The sequence below is a fragment of the Phyllostomus discolor genome, chromosome 13 (assembly GCF_004126475.2).
Source record: "Phyllostomus discolor isolate MPI-MPIP mPhyDis1 chromosome 13, mPhyDis1.pri.v3, whole genome shotgun sequence".
Taxonomy (NCBI): domain Eukaryota; kingdom Metazoa; phylum Chordata; class Mammalia; order Chiroptera; family Phyllostomidae; genus Phyllostomus; species Phyllostomus discolor.
In genome coordinates this window covers 36,328,565-36,350,872 of record NC_040915.2, presented here as the reverse complement: position 1 = coordinate 36,350,872, position 22,308 = coordinate 36,328,565, and the positions used below count along the sequence as shown (strand labels likewise).

The window sequence follows — 22,308 nt, the reverse complement described above, 5'->3', positions numbered from 1 at the left end:
AATGTTTTTTAAAAGAGATGTATCTAATGTTAAGTGATTCGGAAAAAACTGAAAATAAAAGGGCAGGCAAGGGGACACCAAGCAAATACAAGAGAGAAAGCTGCATTCAGGACTGCAGTACCAGACAAGATTTAACCCATGATGATCAAGATTACATCCCACTATGAAGATCAGTAGCAATGAGTCCCATTCAAATACTGCAGCGTTCAAAAGCAAAACCACAGAAAACGAGAGAAGACAGTGAAACGCATTCGGGGGCACTCTCAGCGCTACACAATGCAGGGACACCCCCCTACGAAAGCGAAAAGGAAATGAAGACCAGACCCAATTAAGACCATCTCACTGACGTATGTATATTACAGTCTTACTATAAAACAGAAAATGTACATTCTTTTCAGAAGCCCACAAAACATATACTAGGTAGCTAAAAAAATCTCAATAAATCATAACAGAATAGAAGTTAATAATAAAACTAGAAAATAATAATCCCTACCTTCTGGAAAAGTTTAAATCTCTCTCAAACCATTCTTAGGTCAAAAAGTAAATCAAACTAAAATTTCAAAGTATTCAGAAAACAATTAAAGTAGGACATATCAGAATTTATTAAATATAGCTAAAGTAGAACTTGATAGAAATTCCCAAGGCTTTTAATTATAATTAATGAACAAGAAAATAACAAATGAATCCAGCATTTAACTGAAGAAATGAGAGTAACTGATAAACTCAAGAGCTGGTTCTTTGGGCAGGGGGTAAGACACGCTCTCAACTCCAGAAATAAAGAACAACACAATATAAAAGGGAAAATGAAGATGGCCCTGCTGCTGTGGTGCAGTGGACTGAGCCCTGGCCTGCGAACCACAAGGTCACCGGTCTGACCCCAGTCAGGGCACATGTGCCTGGGTTGGCCAGGCCCCCAGTTGGGGGCGTGTGGGCAGCAACTCACTGATATACTCACACTGATGTTTCTCTCCCTCTCTTTCTCCCTCCCTTCTCCTCTCTCTAAAAGTAAATAAATAATTTTTAAAAAATGAAAATGGAATACTAGCCACTGATATAGGGGAAATTAAAAAACAATTTAAATAAATTTGAGGGCCTGGAGGAAGGGAATAATTTTCTGGGAATATATAAATTATCAAAACTGAGTCCAGAAGATGTTATAATCTGATAAATTATCACAGAGGACACTGAGGATGTTTTTAAAGAGTTGATCACAAAAACCACTGGGCCAGATAGTTTTGAAGAGTGTTCTACCAAACCTTTAAGAAAAAAAAAAAAATTCCAATGTATTTTAAACTGCTCCAGAGGGTAATTCTGGGAAGACAGTTCTATGACAGCATAGATTTTTCATCTCCTGAATTCCCCAGGACAATGAGATAGCAAAACCATGAACCCATGGAAAGCGTTAACAAGTGACATGGTATCACCCCGACCCCAAAATGCTAGAGCGGGAGAAGAAACTACGAAAAGCTGTAAAGCCTAAATGGTATTAGCAATGTCACTGCCCGTGCGGGCTGAGTCCAAAGGAAGCAGTGGACAGCGGAGGTCTGAACCAGCCGGCAGGCTGGTCCCCGGAGGGCCCGAAGCGATGGGCGTTTCCGCCCCACCGCCCCCAGTAGAGCGTGAGCGCAGGGAGCCCACAGTGCGCAGTGAAGGGGCTGCCGCAGTCCGGCCTCTGCGAACTCAGGAAACCGACTGCCAGGACTCCCCTGCAGGACTGGGGCCAAGACTGGTAAGAATCCCAACTGGGCCGGGGAGGGACAACAGATAGGAAAGGAAAGAATGGTCTGGACGGAATGGGGGAGGGGTGTAGCACCAGGCATCTGAGAAAGCGAGCTGCCACCAGCACCAGTGTGATAACGCTGGCCCTGCCACCAGGTCCTCTTCTCTCCCTCACTGACTGCGGCCTAGTGACGTTCAACTGCATCAAAACCCCCAGACCCTTGTTTCCGCACTCCACCCCGCTCCCACGGAAGGCACTCGGCCCGATGGTGTGTTTCTGCCTCCTCTCCACCCGCCTGGCTGCGCCCGTTTCCTCAGATGCCCCCTCCACGCGGCCTCGCCGAGGCGGGCAGGACTTGATCTCCCCAGGGCAGGCTCAAGCTCGCTTTCCCTGCCCCTCCCCGGGGCCTCTCTCGTGGATGCCCGGGAATGACCATTTCATGAGCAAATACAGGACACTTTTCACATTAACTGAAAACAGGGGATTCTGTGAAGTTTCAAAGTTAGAAAAGTTATGAATGAAACTGTCTTTTGAAAGTTCAAAAAATACCTGATTTCATATACAAATTAGTAACAGAAAAGCATCAAGGTCAAAAATCCCAGTAAGTTATTGTAAGACAAAAGAAAATAAGAAAATTCCTACAAATAACAGAAGTATGCCCAAAAGACATGAAAATGAATGAAAACCTTAATCCATTTTTATTTCAAAATAAACTAGAAGACATTACAGAAAATGATACAAGATATGAAGGAGTAACATAATGAGAAAAAAACTCAGAAATAAGGTGACAGAACTCAGAAAAGAATTAGAAATAAAAGAAAAAATTAATTCTTGAAATGAAGGCAAAACTAAAAGAAACACAGGAGGAAATAAATGTAACAGATAATGCTTTTAAGAGAAACCCAGGTGAAAGGCAGGAAGAATTTCAGCATGAAAGACAGGCAAAGGAGAGCTAACCCACAAACGGCTGAGTCCCTGAAGAAGAAAACCAATGCAAGGGAACAAGTCAAGCCCTAAAAAGATTTAAAACTACGCACTGACAGAGCACAGTGAACACAGGAGAGTATCAACCTTAAATGACCGATACCAAGACACAGTCCAGTAAAGTTACTGGGATTTAAAGGTAAAAAAACCCCAAAACAAAACAAAAAAAACCCTTAGGCAAAAATAGCAAATGGCTTAATAAGGAAAAAAATTAGGCAATTATTACCTTTTTAATAGCAACTCTTAAGTGCCAGAGAAAATGAAGAAACACATTTAAAATACTCGAGGAAAGAAAATATGAGTCAAGGATTTTGTATTTGATGAAACAGACTTTCAAATATAAAAGGAATAGACAAGCTTTTCAACATAGAAATTCTTTAAATTAAAATAAAAGAAGGCAAAAAGAAATTTTTCTTTTCTTAGAATATTAAATTCCTCCCTCTACCTAACAAAGAAAGACAGAAAATTATGTTTTAAAAGATTTTATTTACTTTGAGAGAGAGGAGAAGGGAGGGAGAAAGAGAAAAGGACACATCAGTGTGTGAGAGAAACACTGATCAGCCGCCTCTCACACGCCCCAGTGGGGACCTGGCCCGCAACAACCCAGGCATGTGCCCTGACACAGAATCCAACCAGCGACGATTTGGTGTGCAGTCTGGTGCTCAACCCACTGAATCATACCAGCCAAGGCAGAAAATTATTTTAAAGAAGAAGAAACAAAAGACAGAAATGCACTGAAAGAACACAAAACAAATGCTGTTAAACAACAGGTAGCATAGCTGGAGCAACTTCATGACGCCTCACAGGGTCTCCACCGATCGCATTCTGCAGTGATGCCCTAGGGGTGCGCCTGGTCTGTGAGCAGCCTGCTGCCAGGGCAGCTAAGCTCCCGGCCTCCAGTGTTCTAGCTGCCTCTGCTCTAGGGCCGCACTGTGCCTGACTTCAGGACGCCTGCTCCTCTCCACACTGCATAGTCTGCTCAGGAAGGGAAAGCCAGGCAGTCGAGTTTGTTGGGATCCTGTGAAGTGTAAAATGAGTAGGTGAGCACCTCAACTAGAGTGTAAGCTGCAGGCTCCACAGCTCAGCGATCTTTATTTTCCTTCCCCCCGGAGAAAGTTAAAGTTGCCAGAAGTTTATCTTCTCTAAGAGTTAAATAGTTCAGCGATGAGGTCTAAATGCAACATGTGGTAACCAGCAGTGTATGTTTATGAATGCTCAATCTCAAAAGACAAAACTACTTATAATGGAGAGTAACCACAATGAGAGCACTTGAGTTTTTCCTTATCCTTTTGAAGTCACATATTTTATACAACATGTTATTATTTCATCCTTAATTATCCAATATTCTTCTTACCAAGAGTGTCTTTAATGAGGATTTCAAGCTTCTGCCCCATGTTGGGTCCTCTGTCCTCTCTTGGACTCTGTACTCGGTTTACAATCTCTTGCTTGATGGAGTTGATTACAAACAATAAATTATCTGCAAGATAGAAGAAGATACTCGGAATGTGTCGCAAACATGGAAGAATTTGCTTTTAATTATATAGTAACAAACATTCGATTTAAAATGGAGCATGTGTAAGAAAACATTAAGCTATGACAGTTTTAAGCTTTCCTATCCAAACAGACTAATTTCACACGATGAGCCTTTCGAGAGCACACTGCAGACCTGCACCAGTGTCCGCTGCCCCGTCAGCAACTTGCCTTACTTGTCCTCACAGCTTTAGGACTAGGACAGAGCCTGGTATGTCGATTCACAAGATCTTAGTAAGAGTTTATTAAATAAACCAAACAAAGTCCTTCAAATAAAAAAGCTTTGAGAAAAATTTCCCCACCTTAAGAAGCTTAAAAAGAGTGAGCAGAATTAACCAAAAGTAAATAGGAGGAGGGAAATAAACTGAACACAAACACATACTAGAGTAAGTTAACAAAACCAAAAGCTAGTTCTTTGAAAACATCATCAAAATTGATACCCCGTCCTGCATCCATCCACAGCTAGACTGACTGATCATTTATATCCACAATGAAAAAGGGGTGATCACTTCACAATCTAGAGCCATTAAAAGGATCACAAGAAAATGCTATGCCAAAAAAATTCAACAACTCGGATGAAATGGACAACTTTTGTGAAAATGCAACTTAAAACTGACACAAGAAGAAACAGAAAATCTGAACAGCCTATTTCCAAATAAGGAGCTGAATTTACCCAAAAGTATTCCTTTAAGAAAACCCAGATGGTTTTAATAGCAAATTCTACCAAACAGACAATGAAGAAATAAAAACCATTCTTAAACTTTTTTAAAAAAAGATAAAGATTATAGCTAAATTCATTCCATAAGACCAGTATAGCCCAAATTCCAAAACCTGACAAAGACACTATAAAAAAAGAAAATCACACACTAATATCCCTCTCGAGTATAGACACAAAAATCTTCAACTGAGTATTTGCAAAAGATTCTAATAAAGAAAGGAAAATACATCGTAACCAAGTAGAGTTTATTAGGAATGCAAAGTTGACTTAATATTCAAAAATCAGTTAATGTAATTCACCATATTTATAGGTGTTACTGTGAAATAATACCAGATAAAAAGGATAACAAAACAATTATTCCCATAAATGCAAAAAACAAAAAAAAAGCCTATATGACAACTCAGTACCCATTCATGATAAAAGAAACTAGGAAAAGAAGAGAACTTACTCAAAATGATGACAGAGGGTATCCTCCCATGTACAGAAACAGCCTACAGCCAACATCGTAAAAGGGAAAGATGCCCCCTACCAAGATCGCAAACAAGGCAATCATCACTCATATTTGATGTCCTTGACATTGCAATAAGGCAATAAAAAAAATAAAAGGCATAAAGATCAGAAAGGAACAAATAAAACCTCTTCTATTTGAAGGTGATAATTGCTTAAATAGAAAATCCTACGGCATCTCCATGCCTACTACTAGAACTGATAAATTTAGCAAGATAACAAGACACAGAGCAATACTAAAAAATCCATTTTGTATGCATTTATAAGCAGGAAAGAGTTTGAAAGTAAAATTTCAAAAGCAATTCCACTTACATCAGTACCAAAAAACATAACATATCCAGGAATAAACCTCACAAAAGAAGTTCAAGCACTCTAAAACTGAAAACTGTAAAACAAGGCGGAGGGAAATTAAAGACAATGTAACTAGATGGAAAGAGATACCAAGTTCAGGGACTGGAAGGTTCCCTTTTGTTAACGTGGTAATTCCTACCAAACTGATCTACAGAGTCAAAGCAATACCAATCAAATTTCAGTAAGTTTTTTTAAAGGGGGTAAACTAATTCTAAAATTTATGTGGTCATGCAAAGGACCTAGAATAGTCAAAACTACTTTGAAAGGAAAGAACAAAATTGGAAGACGAGCAAAGACTAAAACTCCGACTTCAGGATTTACTATACAATACAGTAATCAGGACAGTTTATACAAAGATACGCAAATCGACCAATGGAACAGAACAGAGTCCACAGTAGAACCACATATACACGGCCAACTGGTTTAACAGAGGTGCATATACACAAGCGCAACACACACACACACACACACACACACACATCATCGCAGATAAGTGGCTTAACTGACAGCACACGGAGGGATGCCAACACGTGTCTGAAGACACACAGACCCAGAGGCTTCCAGTGGCCCACCGCGTCGCCCTGCAGTGTGAGCCAGCTGGGATCTGAAAGTAATACAAATGCCAGCGCCATTGCAATCACTGCATTTATATGCACTTCTCAGAGCTCAAGATCAAAATGCTTCAGCAGCAAGAAAGAATAGAAAAATGGGGTAGATTTCCATTCCAAGAAGCCAACTATTGTTTTACCTAATATATTTTACCTTGATTAGAGTTCCAGAGTGGCCATTAATAAATAACACAACAGTTCATTTAACAAACTGTAAACTTCGCAATTGGAAAGCCTCTTTCTGCTCTCACAAATGGAAACAAGATTATCCAGATCAAGGATTAAGAAAAACTCCAGGAAGTTTGTGAGCACCTGCGTGCCAGACGTCATGCTGGCCTTCAGAAAACCTTCAGAAGCCAGCCATAATCAATCATTTTGCCACCATTTCACTTTCTGATACAACTTAGCCCAACAGCTACACGGTGAAGTGTCCAAATTTAGGGGTAAAGGAACGTGCAAACGCTTAGGATACCAAGCTTAAAGCAAGGGGGGAAGGAGGGACACCTTAAACCAGAGCTTTCCCACCCTCTCGTGTGCTGGGAAGAGTTCCAGGTGCATGAGATGGGTCCCCTCCACCCACGGGGCCTTCCCTCACGAGCAGCCTACTTGGTTATAGCCCAGGATGCCTCAGAGACAGTAATTCTCTACCTGTGCGATCACGTGACAGCTCGAGATCTGAACCAGCAATTCCCACATACATGCTAGATGGTGGCATGCAAGTAACCAGGGTAGTGTAAAAAATATAAATTACTGCGGTCTACTTGCACAGATTCAGAGGAGCTGGAGGGGGGGCCTACAAATCTGTATTTCAGCATGTGCACAGATGATTCCAAAGAGCAAACCAGTTTGTAAACCAGAGATCTAAACTACCCACTCGAAGGCTAAATGAACAGTAGTCCCTAAATGTGGCTACCCCGGTCACACCACTGTAAAATGAAAGCAAGCACTTACTATGCTCACAAGTAGATGAGCTCCTCAGGGCAGAATGAGATCTGGCCGGGGAGCCACAGATAGAGACACTCACACTAGAAGGACACGGATGAGTAAGAGCAAGTCACTTACTGGGTGGATTAACGAAAATAAGGCTGGCCTAAATGTGGGCAGAATACAGGGGGAGCAAATAACAAAACCAAAGAAAAAGAGTGGTTAGCAAATAACAGGAGGTTAATCAAATTATTAAAAGTTTAAGCTTACCATATTCTGTGTTGAGGCCCCACAATTTCACTTTATTAGCTTCATACTGGGCTTTTTTCTTTAACCGACAAGCCCTGTGAAAGGAAGGAGTAATTAATTTACTTTCTAAAAATGAGCATTCAATATACACTTCTCTTTGTTGCTGTCCGACATTTTCTAATAGCAACCAGAAACCACTGCCCACCAATATTTTTGTATTAAGTAACCCATCTAACAAAAAAGCCACAATATAATAATTTATCCAAAATGATTTTTTAAAAATTGTAAGCACATTAAAAAATAAAGCTCTGACCAGTGCACTGGAATAAGCAAACAAAACTGGCAATATAGAGAGCAGGGAGTGAGTGCAGCCCTCGTGCACGCTGGTGGGGGTGGAAAGCAGTGCATGCGGCTACTTTGGAAAAGAGCAATTTCTTAAAAGTTTTGCTTTATTACTTTGGAAATAGCCACTTTGACAGTTTCTTAAAAAATCAAACCCTATACTGCTGGGTATATACCCAGAGAAACAAAAAACTATGTTCACACAAACATCTCTTAAGTGAATGTTTATGGTGGCTTTACTCGTAATTGCCAAAAACTGGCAACAGCCCGAATGTCCTTCACCCGGTGAATGGGTAAACTGCAGTGTGTCCCGACAAAGGAACGCCACTCAACAAAGAGAGGAACAAACCTCACTACCCCTCACAACAACATGGATGAATCTCAAACACGGAGAGTTAAATCAAAGGACCCCGAGCCGAAAGGCTGTAAGCAGCGGGACCCCACCTGTACGCTACTCCAGAGAACTCGCCTGCAGGGGTGGGAAAGGTCAGTAGTGGTGAGGGGTCAGGGGCAGGAGAAGGGGTTTACTTCTACAACGGGGCACCAGGAAATTTTTTAAAGTGATGAAAATGTTCAATATCTTGATTGTAGGGGTGGTTATATGACTGAGTATGTCAAAACTCACAGAAGTGTACATTAAAAGGGACACATTTTAATTACTATAAAACCAACAAAAACCAAAACTATGATAAAAATTTTTGTTGTTATACTAGACTTGAGTGTGTTCACCTCCCCCACCAACCTTTTTTTTAATCCTCACCCATGGATAGGTTTTTTATTGATTTTAGAGAGAGGAAGGGACAGAGAGAGAGAAACATCAGTCAGTTGCCTCCCATATACACCCCAACTGGGAATCAAACCTACAACCTAGTCATGGGCCCTGACTGGGAATCTAATCCTCAACCTTTTGGTATATGGGACAATGCTCCAACCAACTCAGCCACCAAGCTAGGGCTCAGCTCTACCCCTAAAAAACTTTCCATCAAGCATAAAATCTGTCTTTTGCCTGGCTGATGTGGCTCAATTGGTTGTTGGTTGGAGTGTTGTCCCATGACCAAAAGGTTGTTGGTTTGAGCCCCAGTCAGGGCACATACCCAGGCTGCGGGTCCAGTCCCCGGTGGTCCAGGCACAAACAACCCCCATCTGGGCACGTACAGGAGGCAACCAATCAATGTTTCTCTCTCACACTGATGTTTCTCTCTCTCCCTTCTTCTCTCTCTAGAAGCAATGAAAAAAATGTCCTCGGATAAGGATAAAAAATAGCATAAATACTAACTTTTACTTTCAAAGGAAAGTTTATAATACTCTCATTGCAGTATTTATAAGAGTATTATTTCTGAATAAGTGGTTGAGGGTTGGGTGAGTTTCTATACAACTCACAGCAAGTCTAACCTCACCTCCTAACTTCACTCACGCAAGCAGCCATGATTAGTATTTACCTGGAAGCCAGCTTATTCTTTTCCTTCCTTGACCTTGGCCGAGCAGTTAAGGGAAGCTCGCTGACCGGAGTCAGGTCACTGATCACCTTGTTCAGTTTCCGCAGTTCATTGCCTATCTGCAGGAGTTTTTTGGGATTTGGAGTCAAGTCTTCTACATCAGTTCTCCGTGACTTCTTTACTGCATATTTCCCTACAGGTGGTTTAAAAGAAGTGTAAGATACATCATTTTCTTTACCAAAAGATACATTTTCTACAGCCGTATTTTAAGACCACATTTCCCCACCCAACTCCCTTTCCTCACTCAGAAGTCTTGGCATGTTTCAGAAGTCTCACAATCTCAGCCCATGCGAGCGAGAAGCACTGGCCTCCTCTCCTCCCCGTGTAGTGACTCAAGGAGTGGGGGAATGTGACAGCTCCAGCCTTTTCCAAGCCTTCTCAGCTTATGGTTTCTAGCCCTGATATGAGTCTTATTATTTTTGCATGGCAGTAATAAGCATCTGAGGGCTTTAGGACCAAAGTGCAAGTTCACCTACACACAAAAATCAGGTCCTGGCCAACAGGCTCAGTGGGTTGGGCATCGTCCTGCAAACTGCGAGGCTGCCAGTTTGATCCCTGGTCAGAGCACATGCAAGGTTTGCGGGCCAGGTCCCTTGTTGGGGGCGTGCGAGAGGCAACCGATCAATGTCTCTCTCTTACATTGATGTTTCTTTCCCCTCTCCTTCTCCCTCTCTTGCCCCTCTCTAAAAAAAAAATCAGGGCTAGGGTAAAAATACAGTCAGAAAAAGATTGTGGAGATTTTACCCAAACCAAGTTTGATTCTCTAAATTGGAATTGTCATACATGCTGGACCCCAAAGCCCACCAAGTTCAGACTGCCTTTTCTGAAAGTTTTTCTTTGGTGCATTTGGTACATGACATCACGGAAGACCCTGAGGGTCTTGCCCTATCACTGCAGGCAAGAGGCACAGCTCTGTCCTCAAATTACAATGCACCACACGACTTTCTTAGTGCTTTCCACATGCTCTCTGAACCTAGCTATTGGTCCTGCCTTTCCACTTTGGGTAGAAAAACCAATCTTAAGGCAAAAACTAGGTTTTTACTCATTGAGAGACAGTAAAGCACAGACCTGGGTCCCAGAGGAAAGGGAAAGTGAGGCACAAACATACTTCTGGTACAATTCCAGCGTCAGAAACACTTAGCAACTTAAATCTGCGGACCATTGAGCACCAAACTTACTAGTGCCCTCCACTTTGGATTAATGGAAGAATAACATTTGTGCAGAAGAAATTCTATTTAATGACATTGGCCGGGGTTCACAATTCAAAAACTGACCTAAGAGGATAAGCTTCTCCTGACCCCTATTTTCTCCTTTTCTCTTTCCATTCCCTTTTTCTTACAGCTATCCTGGTCTCTTCCTCACCCTCCCCCTTCCTCCCACCACTGTCTGGAGCCCAGCCCGACCCCCCGCCCCATCTCAGGCCTGAAGACCAGGTGAGAATGGCAGTGAGCGCCAGGGCCCGCTCTCCTCCCCCGCGGCCCTTCTGGGTCCACGGCACCTGGGGCAGGCCGTGATCGCGGTCTCCTGAGCACTTCCTAGAAGTGACTAGACAAGAAATCGTTTTTAGGGGGGCCTCCCTTCCTGCTCAGGTAACGGCTCCCAACCCTGGTAAAGCTGTCTGCGAGCGAGCAGCGGTCACAGCAAACACGGCAGCGCTACTGCGCCCCTCTCCAGTCCGCCAGGAAGGGTGGAACACCCACATGCGACGGTTAAACATTACGGCTTAGTATCTCTATTTAAAGGGGCAATAAATAGTTGACCACACCCCCTCTTACCATGATGCAAGCCATTTTTCTGGTACATATTACTCGGCAAGGTGTCCCGGTTCCATTCAGAGGGCCTGAGCATCCTCTCCTGCTGCGACGGCGTGAGCTGTTCGCTGTACTCCCAGAAGTACCTCCTTTTGCCTCTCTTCCGAGAGGATATTGAAGTCATCTCCTTCAAGTCTTCCACAGAATCATTTTCATAACCTTCAAAAAAAAAGCCCCGCCACCCCAATTTTTAAGTTCCATAAATTACAATACACCAATCGTGACAAACAAAAAGATCCTTCTATCTGTTGTTTGATACATTTCCTTTCACCTAAAAATATCACTGTTTATCACTAGCACGTCAAAGATAATAAACCAGGTCCATAAAATAAATTTTAATGTAGAAATCTGACTCATAAAATATTCAGCGATCAAAATCAAAGACAACCACACTATCTCCCCGCGGTTTCTCTTTGGTTTGCATGAGGCAGTATATGACACTTCGCATCCTCACACAGGACTCAGAGAGTAAGGAAGGAGAGCAACAGGAATGTCACGAGCCTATTAGATAATGGTGCTTGGCCACTACGCTGTGACCTTACATGTCTTCTTTTTGATGTGGATGCCTCTGGAACAGTCCCCACGGACAGCTGCCTTGTGCCTTCCGGGGGAGCGGGGGAGGGGGGGGGGCAGCAGGGTGTCGCCCTGTGGCAGAGCTGTGGGGCAGCTTCCGTCTGGCCAGCCCTCGGACAGGACAAGCCACAGCCCTCGGGTCCCTTCGGAGAGCGCCGCCCCGTACGCACTCACGCAGCTAGGGCTAGGTGCACGGGGCAGCGGGGCCGCCCTCGCACAGCACGCGCACAACCTGAGGTGGCCAGGGAAAACTGGGCGGCACTGGCCAAGTACAACGACCACTTTCCCTCCCAAAACTGACTCCTCTGGAACTGACACAAAGTGATGACGTCTGAGCATTTAGGGAAAAGTTAGAATTTTACCAGGTTTTCTTCAGATTAAGAATTAACTAGGAATATGATTCCATTTATATGACGTTCTAGAAAAGGCAAAATTACAGAGGCAAAGTGGTTGCCAGGAGTTGAGGGTGGAGAGAGGGGCTGACTAGAAAGGAACCTGAGGGAAATCTGGGGGCGGCGATCAACTTCTCTGTGTCTGGACTGCGGTGGTTACACGACCACACACACTTGTCAAAACTCCCAGCCCCGTGCACTCGAAGGGAGCGAGTTTCACTGTGTGACGATCAGACCCCAATAAATGTAACCTTTGGAAGGAGAACCAGTTCGGAGAGCAGAATGATTTCGAAGCAACAGCCAGGCCAAGCTCTTACAGCATTAGCGTGCATCTGTGGTTCGTTTAAACAATGTGGGCAGCACAGCTCAGTGACCGGACAGAGCCCGGACTGATGTAGGTAGGCCCCATGACTCCAGGAGTCTGGGTCCCCCTGGCTTCCCATGCTTCCTGCGCCGCCCCAGTGAAATGGTCTAACTGGGGTTTTCCCCACAGACATTCCACGTTAAATGTAAAGGGCCATGAAGATTTTCGTTTCTTCTGTCCCACCTAAACCAGGTACCACCTAAATTGTTTGGATTGGACATATTGGTTAAATATGGTCAGTCTTTTAAAATAAGTGTTTAAAGGGCCATCAGTTTCTTTGCCCGAGTATTTTTAACATTGTCTAAGAGTGCACACGGTAAGCCCACCACAGCGCATGCACACAATGCACCCGTGAGCTGAAGCTGCCCACCTTCCAGCACGGAGTGCACCGTGACCCAGTAAATGCAGACAAGCTACATTCTCAGACCACTGGGCTGGCATTCACGGTCGCTAAATATTTCTCCAAGTATGTTCTGAGAAACACTATCACTGTCAGATATGCCTTCATCCCCAAGTGGGTTCTGTGGTCCAAAAAGTCTTAAGAAACTCGTCCTGCACCTCCCTCCAGCCAAGTCACAGGGCGCACAGGCGGAGCAGAAGACGGAGACGGCGACCATGAGTGGGCCCGCGCAACTCCAGGCTCCACGGAGACGAGGACCACGTCTGCTCCGCTCATCTCCACACAGTGCCTGATACGAAAGGAGGCACTCACAATTTTTTTAACAAGCCAATGGTTTGTTTAATGCAACGTTTCCAACCAAGCCTTTTCCCTTTTCTTTTTCATTTGATGGTTCACCATACTGATCCAACTCATTCCTTCCTGACATGATAATCAAAAGAAAATCAAAAAGGCTTATTATTGCCTAAAACTTCAATCCCCCATCTTTGGTAAGGACTGCTGCCATCGAGCTGGTAAAGTCCATCGTAAAAATGCTCAGTGAGGATTACAAAATAAAGTCTCATTCTGGGGGCCCAGTTCTCAGTCTTACAACCAAGTAACTCCATGACCCCAGACTGTTGTAGCCTGTCCACAGAATAGGCTCTATTAGAACTTGGGAGCCAGTCCAGAATAGGGACTGAAACTCCATTTTACACCTTTCCTGGAGCTCTGCAGGCGCAGGCACTGTTGCAGCGAGCTGCCAAGAACCAGCATCAAGGGAGCCAGTCGTCACAAAAGGGCCTTTGTACACCGTCTGCTGCAAGTCACACCCGTCAACCCACTCCGAAACTAGTGCTCTAAAGGAGCTACAACTATTCCCGCTTTTCATCTTCAAACAGTTTCTTCCTGCTTCTCAGCATTAATTCACTTATGCATTCCTAAAGTTTCTTGTTTAGCTCTTTCCTTCAAGAAAAAGGAACATTTTCATTAGTGAATGTGAATGAAGCCCAAATTACAACCACAAAATTGTGCTGATTTTGTGGTTAAAGAATGTCATTCATTAAAGTTTGTGAAAATTGTCCCAGTGATACCAACCAAGGAGATTTTACTTAAAGTCAACTGGAAATGAGTGAATTAAATGCCACCCAAACTTGTGACATTGTCAAACAGCCCCAGGAGGAGAGCTGCCCCCCACAGAGTGCCCACTAGCCCATCTCTGCTCTAAAGTGGTGTTGCTCGCTCAACACCATCCGGGGGATGTGGCCTGTTAACAGGGCAGGACCAACCCTGACACTGGCTCCTCCTCCATATCAGGGTCAAAGGTTGAGAACAGGGAAACAAGGGTCAACCTACCAAGTGGTATCTCTTCAAGGGCCCACTCACCTCTCAAGAGGAAACCAAGTCAAAAGATCAAAAATAAATTTAAAGTGGAGTGAAAAGTCAACGAAGAGCAAAATGTAAAGCAGTGTAGTCTAGTCCTGGCTGGCGGTGGGGAGATTTGCTCCCTGGTTTATCTATCCCTTTAAGCACCAGCTGGCAGAGGTACTTACTTCCCCACACTTTCCATTTCCCTTAGTTACTACCTGGCTCCCTCTGGCCTCACCCTTCCCCCAGCCTCCTAACCTAATTCTAAATGTGGACTCAAAGCAACAGGGCTGGCCTCCGAGACAGTAAGGCCCACTCTGGTCTCCCTACCGGCTACAAAGAGGACTTTCCTTGAAACCTCTACAAGCAGACAGTATTAGTTTGTTGAAAAATTTTCCTGCGAAGTAGGAAAGACAACTGTACTATCTAGACTCTTTGGAGTTCTAAAGTAAACCAAAGAAAAGTGTAAACTCCCTTTCCTCCACATTAAACTGAAAGTACCTTTTCCTTACTTGCAACCCCGCCCAAGTCAAACAACTTGGTTGTATCAAACACATCCCTCTAAGCATTTGTGTAATAGGAAGACTGCAATAAAAGGGGTCTTTCAGCAGGAACAGTGCTCCAGTGCCCACAGTCCGGCTACTATGCCTTAAAAACCTTTCCAAAAATTAAATAGCAATGTTTATACTGCTGGAAATTCTAGCAATCATCATAACAAACAGGGATGGGTGTTCTTTGGCAATTTGTAAGGTTTTTTAATAACTTAAGTTTTTTTATGTAGGCCTTATCAACATCATTTCTGAAGAAAACTTCTGCTTAAACTTGAAGATCTCCATTTCTTTGCGTATTAACTGTGTTCCACTTGGCAGTATCATGTTCATAAGGAAACTGCACGAGCCAACAGTGGCGACAGCCCAAGCACGTAAATGCTGAAGTGGACCAGCCCCTGCAGCTTTCACTTTCTTTCTCACTTTTGTTTGTAAGCACTGCACAGAAATAAAACACAATCTCTTTCACACTCATGAAATTATAGCATATATTTTTCTTAAGTGGAAAAATACTGAGCACATGAAAGATGCAGCACACACAAAGAAAAATCTCTTTTTTACATTATTCATTAAGTAGGCTTTGTTGGTTATAGGTATGAATAATATAAACCATCATCTCTTGGTTCACCATTCTATAAACTCATAACTTAATGGAGGGACTCCTGCATAAATAGGAATGTTTTTTCAAGCCAATCAATTCTTGGCATCTTTGCACAGCTGCTCAAGAGTGATAAATCAGGTCACTTAGCATAAAATAAATTAAGAAGTAGCCCTCGAGGAATCAGCACATGAAACACTATATGAGCAAAAGTAATTATTTTAGAGCTGTCTGAATAGAAAAAAAAAGCAATTACATATTGAAGCCAAGACATTAAGCCATTCAATCCTCAAACTAAGACAAAGAAAGCATCCATAGCAAAGCGTTCTATTTCCAGACAGGAGGAGAAAGGCCAGTCTGGTAAGCCTGCATTACAGTACCCAAGCTTTACAATACCTGGTTCGGAGAAAGTGTCACTAATATCGTCATCCTTGTCATCTTCATAGTCCTCTTCCTCTTCCTCCTCCTCCTCATTTTCAGAAAGTTCGTGCTCGCTGCCAAATCCTTCATCATGGTCCTCGTCATCGACATCCTCCTCGTCCTCCTCCTCTTCCTCAGGACTGTGTTTGGTTGGCTGCTCACCCAAGTTGTCGGAGACAAACAGGGAATAATTGTGCTCTTCTTTTTTCTGGGATGAATCCGAGACCGATGTGCTGGCAGAAAGGCTGCTACTCTCTCCTGCTGCAGCTGCCCCCGGGCCCTCCTGGGGCAGGGGACTGAGCAATAGTTCCTGGGTTTCTTTAAAAGGCAAAGCTGGAGTGGCATGACCCTGAAGAGGCTCCACCCCTTTCCTCTCCGGCCTCTTTGCTACCGCCCCACAGTAGCAGGTGTTCTCCTTGGCGGCGTCGGCGTGCGCCTGGCTCGGCGAGGGCCGGCTCTGCTGCACTGGGCTGATCTTTACTTTTGCCTTTTTGACGTAGTCTTTACACTCCACATGGAAGTTCACCTTCTCCGTGTGATGCGTGTTGGTCTTCACCATGATCTGTGTGCTTGAAGTGGGTTTGCTTGCTTTCTGGACGCAGTCTGACAAAGGGGCCTCAGCCTGAAGAGTCTTAGAAGAACACAGAGGGGCGGCTGCTCTGCTTGCGATCTTCTTGCCAGGGAATGAAGAAGGCAAAGGACTTGGTTTGACACTGAAAAGCGAATCCGGGTAATACAGGGAGTCAGAAACAGACTGAGAGTCTTCGCTATTGAGCTGGGCCAAAGTTGGAGTTTTACTTATGACCTCTTCGTCCTGGTAAGGGCTGGAAAAGTCATCGAGACCCAGGTAGTCCACCTCTTTTGTCCCCCAGATGTCACAGCTGGTCAGCTTGGTGTACTTGGTCAGGTCCTCACAGTACGTGTCCCACTGCTCCCAGTTCGAGGTGAAGGCGCCCTCGTTCTCCAGGACGTCCGTGAAAGACTCCAGGTTCTCGATGTCCTTGCAGTCCTCCAGAGAAGGGGAGTTGTCTCTGGGGTTCTGCTGGCAGTTCATCTCTCTATCCTGAGGAAGGTTCGAGACAAGATTACACGCCCTGCTTCAGGAAACATTCACCTCCATCCACTTCCACATATCAAATTGATAAAAACAAGTGCTTGACTTCTGGTCTGTTTTATTTTAAGATAAAGGCTACTTACATGAAACTTTACCATTCCATATAACATCATTTTCTTGGGCAAGAAAAAAAAGGAGGGAAAATATGTCCTTTGAGAGGTTTAAGTATGGTCCAGATATCAAGGCCTCTTGAACTTTACTACAAACACTCTTCCTGAAAAAAAAAGTTTACATTTCCTGATCTTTGACCTAGAAGGATTTTGGGACCTCCTTAGAAGTAAGCTTCAATTACAAAGCAACAGCGAAGACCTTACCTTCATCACAGAACAAAGTGTCTTCTCAAATGAGAACTCGAAGTTACAGGCAAAGACCAATTCAAAGAGAGTTGGAACTCAGCCACAGAACAATCAGATCTTTAGTAAGACCTTGTAACAACACTTGGGCTTGGGAATAAAGTACTCCTCACAAGCAGAGATGTAATTTTAACAATGGGAGTAAGACTATGCAGCCGTTACAAAGAACGCAGTTAAATTCCAATGAACTAACATGAAAGGCTGCTCCCCATATATCTTTATGTTAAAAAGGTGACAGAATACTGCACTTATAAGTATGTCATCCAATTTAAAATATCCATATAGTTCTGTAGGCATAGAAAAACTATGTCAGTAGTAGTTCCCCTTGGGGGGGTTTGGAGAGCAGAGGCTCAGGAAGGAAACGAGAAAGTTTCAGTTTCCCAGTGTTTTGTTGTTTTCACTTTTGTATTTGTTTGAAATTTTTTATTCTGTGTGTGTGCGTGTGTGTGTCTTAACATCTTTATTGAAGTATATAATTTATATACCATAAAATTCACCGATATTAAGTGTACAAGTCAATGGTTTTTAGTGAATTAGCCAATTTGTACTCTCAGTTTTCCAGTTTTTATATACTTCTGTGATGCTTATATTATATGTAGTTATAATTATTTTTTTAAATGTTTCTCTTAGGAATCTTAAGTGTCGATTCACCTCAAGAATAAGTAAGTATATGCAGATATTGCTTTTTTTGTCTCACATTCTCTGTGTCATACACCTTGCTCAATGTTATCGTTCCTGACTTTTCCAGTTGAGAACTCCTTTAGCATTCAGGCATATTAAAGAAGACAGCTTCCCACCCTCACCATCAAAAATCAGACCAAAGGTATTTAGAAAACCTTTCATCCTACTGTTTCCAGTGAGTTCATACATTCTTCTAAAGTTACTAGAGTGACAGTCACAAGTATCGAATTAGGCCTAATGGCATCCTTTTTTCTTCCCGTCATTTATAAATAAAGAACTCTACCACAACACTTGTCCCGTAAATCAGAGAAGAACCCGAGAAAACGTTACTCACCAGTTCATACATGAAATCTGGGTCTGAGCTGTTTGCTAAGAGATCTGTGCTCATCAGAGTCTGTTCCGAAAAGGTGTGGCTTCGAAAGGCATCCCCGAAAGGCGGATCCATTCCGCTTACACTGGGCTATCACAGAGAGATCTTAGCTTTAGAACCTGAAAGACTACTTCGAGACCAATTTATGACACACACACCCTATCCCGCACCCACTGACTATCTTCAGAAGACAATTCAGAATCTTTCCTACTGTTTAGTACATTTCAGAAACTTAACTAGCATTACACTGTGGGCTTATATTAGGAAAATAAGATGCATAAAAAAAGAATAGAGTGGCAAGTGTTCAAAATACCTAACCTCTAAAAACGAAAGTTTATTTAGACACCAGAATCAGCATACAGTACTTAAGGAGTACTTTTACTGGGTTATTGATATTCTTCAAATCCATCTGTACTGATACTCTCTGCACTAACTCCCTGAAGAGGAGAACTCCCTGCCACTTCTGGGGTCTCAAAGGGAACAAGTCAGTCTAACTCCATACTCCTGAGCCCAATGTCTAATTTCCCAATGCAAGCTGGAAGGGAATTTGGGCGTCTCCAATCAACAAATGCCTCCAGGGCCATGATGGAGATACAATCAAATATTCAAAAATCTCCTGGGTGGGACTAACTTGGACATGAGCTCAGTAGCTTTAATCCTGGTTCCTGAAAACGGTACAATTCATTCTATAATAAAAAAGAAAGGGAAAAAAGACTTGGCACCCAGAGTTAATCCCCCTTTCCCACTGCAGCATCTCTACAAATCACTCCAGAGTGAAGGGGGGCTCACGCTCCTCAAGTGGCCCAAACAAGAGAGAGGTCTGCCTTTGACACTGAACTTGCATGAAGGAAGAGGATGGGAAAAAATACAAATTTCCTCTCCACCTTTTTGTTCTCTTTCTGCAAGTTTCTGCTGAAACTCTAAAAAATTATTAGACTGTTTGCTTACATTTTTGTGTTCATGTACCTTCCACCGACCACAGACTCACATACACTCTCTCATCACGTTCCCTTCGTTGGTATACCCCATCCCATGCTTTTCCTTCTCTGACGTTCCCCAACCCTCCCAGACTGGCAAGCTCAAAGTAAGTGCTTTATAGCCCTAAATTCAAGCATTCAATAAGCAGCAAATTAACCCGTGGGTGGGAAAGAACTCTGAATGGGTACGTGCAGCCCACTTGGCAGGGGGTCGGGGTGAGGTGGGCCACTGGCCTTTTCAACATCGGTGAGCAAATCCGCTTTCTTCACCTCTGCTGCCTGTCCCCGAGTCACTGCACAGCCCCGGCAAGTTTCCCACGTGCTGTGCTCAGGGCAGAGTTCCGCCTGGCCTCACATGGAGCCACCTAAGCACCCCTGCCCTCTCATTATTTCCAGACTTCTCCCCAAAACTGAACACACAGAGGGGAGAGGGTAAAAAGCCAACGATGAGGAGGAAAGGAAGAAGTCTGGCAATGCAGAGTGGGGTCTAACGGGCTTTGTTTATGGCTTCAGTGATTATCTGAAACCAGAACCGATCAATTAAAGTAATATAAATGCATATAACCATTCTTAGACATGTTTTATGGGAGGTGTGTGTTTTCATACATATATGTATATGAAAGACACTCCATTTCCTCTTAATTACCTTTCAATTCAACAGGCATGACTAGAAAGGAACAATTGGGAAACAGAAGACAGAGAAGACGAAAACAGGCTTTTGTGGCAGATTCATTTTCAGGGGAGTAGGGTTAGCCCCATAAAGCCAGCAGATCTGTCCAAGTTCTAACTTTTTCACTTACCATGTTCCCTGTGCCAAGCTCATAAACTTCAAAGCTGCACAGCACAGCAGAAAACAGAAGCAACGGAAGGAAGGACATGTATTCGAAACTAGCTGAGAGCAGAAGGCAAATGTCTTAAAAAGGAAGGTCGTGCGTCAGGCTGTGTCAAGGACTGGAGGACTCGCAGAACCAAGGGCGCTGACTTTCTGCCGCGGGAGACCGGGAAACCTCGCGCCCGCTCTGTACGGCTTACCTGAGGCATTTCCAAGCCCAGGTCCCGTGAGTCCGATCCCCAACTTCTTTTTTTTCTCGTTTGTAAATTCCTTTCCAGCTTTACTTTTAATTTCAGAATTAAAGATGGTTTTCACAATAAACGGCAGGGTTCCCTGGAATGCCTTCACTTAGATTGCTTGGGTCGCTGCTTTTCTTTCCTGTGCGAATCTGTCAGACAACAACACACAGTAACTTCACCAAGCACCGTTAAAAACAAGCTGACCTTCTAAAACGACCTTAACAAAGAACCCTTTAAAGGAGTAAGTCTTGCGGTTGCAATATCAAGAATTTGGTTCTTTCTTAATACCAACTATTCTAAAATTCACCATTCTTTCCTTTGTTTCTAAAACAGAAGTCAGTCAGTAAGAAGCGAACCACATTAAATGAAACAAAACAGCGCTGCGCCCTCACCGGGTGGTTCGGTTGGCTGGAACGTTGTCCCCCACACCAAAAAGTTGCAGGGGGTGTGACCCCCAGTCTCGGTGCATACGGGAGACAACTGTTCAATGTTTCTCTCTCTCTCTCAAATCGATATACATATCCTAAGGTGAGGATTAAAAAGAAAACCCTGAAAAATTAACAAAAGCTGATTTTTCGTGTGACCTGAAAGATGTATTATACTTAACATTCAAGTTCCTGCTCACTTTATGTTCTGTATGAGAAAATACGTTGCAACTTTTAATTCCATCTATTAATCATTAATGCTAAATTAATCTGTATTTCAAATCACTCATAAAGATACAAGAGCAACGAATACATAACAGTGAACGATGTAATTTGACATATCCTCCACATTAAATAAAATCATGTTCATAATGGTATGTGCAGCACTATTCTTTCAGCTGGAAGTGAAAGCTGACCTTGAAGAAAGAATTATTCAAGTACGTTTTTAAATGTGTGTATGCTGAGGGGGAAACAGGGATGAGGACTACTTTGCAGAGTGGTTTTTAGGGTTAAATTAAACAATGATTGCAAATCACTTGGCGCAAGGTCTTAACTGTGGAAGACTTAAACGTGAGTTCCTTTGTCCCTCCTCTGTGAAAGCCTTCATCGTCAGAATTGATCAGCGGTAAGCATTTCATCATCTTTCCTAGATCAGTGGGCCTCAAAGTGTGATCCCAGGAGCAGCACCATCAGTGTCAACCTGGAAATTCGTCAGAAGTACAAAAGCTTGGGTCCCCCGCCCAGACCTACTGAAGCAGGAATTCTGGAAGTGGGGCCCAGATATATGTCTCAAGGAGCCATCTAGGTGATTCTGACCCTCCCTAAAGCTGAGAACCACTGCCTACTCCTTGCTCTTTCAGTCCAGATGCAGTATCATTTCTTAGATTGATGTAAGAGCCAATTTAAGCAGAGCTGCCTCTATCATTAGCACACTCTCTGGGCTAGAAGGTTAGAGTGGTACATTATTTCAAAGGTCTGCTGCTGAATAAATAAAACATAGGCAACAAGGGAGTCAATCATTTCTCTACTTAATTAGATTAATAAATCGACTACCATTTGTATTTCCTGGCTCGTTGCTGGGCTCTTCCCTCTGGCTGGTTGTCATTCTGAGCTCTTTCTTCTAGCCTAGGAGACACCACCAAGTGCCCAGCCTGGGCCTAGAAACAGAATTAGTGAATGCACCTCAATCCAGGGCTACGGTCTAAGTGGACTGAACCCTGCTCTTTCCAAAGACCAGTCCTGGCCCAGCTTCTGCTTATGTGGCTTCATGGTTGGCCCCACTGCTGATATGCAGTCTCCCAAACTCTTCCCCTGATTCCTGTGAGAAACAGGTCAGGTGCATTTCCTGGACCTATTATGCAGACGCCAAAAAGACATGAGATTCTAAGGGATGCATTCACCAAAGGGTACCAGTGCAACCCTGGTCTACAATGTGGGT

General features: G+C 43.5%; 1 protein-coding gene across 4 annotated transcripts in view; it reads right to left on the bottom strand.

Annotated features, from left to right (window-relative positions):
• Positions 1–22,308, bottom strand: part of CREBRF (CREB3 regulatory factor) — a 41,636-nt gene that overhangs the window by 3,809 nt on the left and 15,519 nt on the right. For 2 of the 4 annotated variants that reach the window (XM_028527482.2, XM_028527483.2), the window contains 7 exons: positions 20,407–20,594; positions 18,362–18,487; positions 15,856–16,942; positions 11,205–11,399; positions 9,373–9,562; positions 7,613–7,686; positions 4,059–4,181 (listed from right to left, as the gene is read on the bottom strand). In XM_028527482.2, coding sequence (XP_028383283.1) covers positions 4,059–4,181; positions 7,613–7,686; positions 9,373–9,562; positions 11,205–11,399; positions 15,856–16,942; positions 18,362–18,487; positions 20,407–20,415 — 1,804 coding nt within the window. In that variant the 5' untranslated portion in view covers positions 20,416–20,594. Of the gene's footprint in view, positions 1–4,058; positions 4,182–7,612; positions 7,687–9,372; positions 9,563–11,204; positions 11,400–15,855; positions 16,943–17,076; positions 17,208–18,361; positions 18,490–20,406; positions 20,595–22,308 lie in introns of those variants that run through there. The other 2 variants (XM_036013887.1, XM_036013888.1) reach the window with 2 other exon arrangements.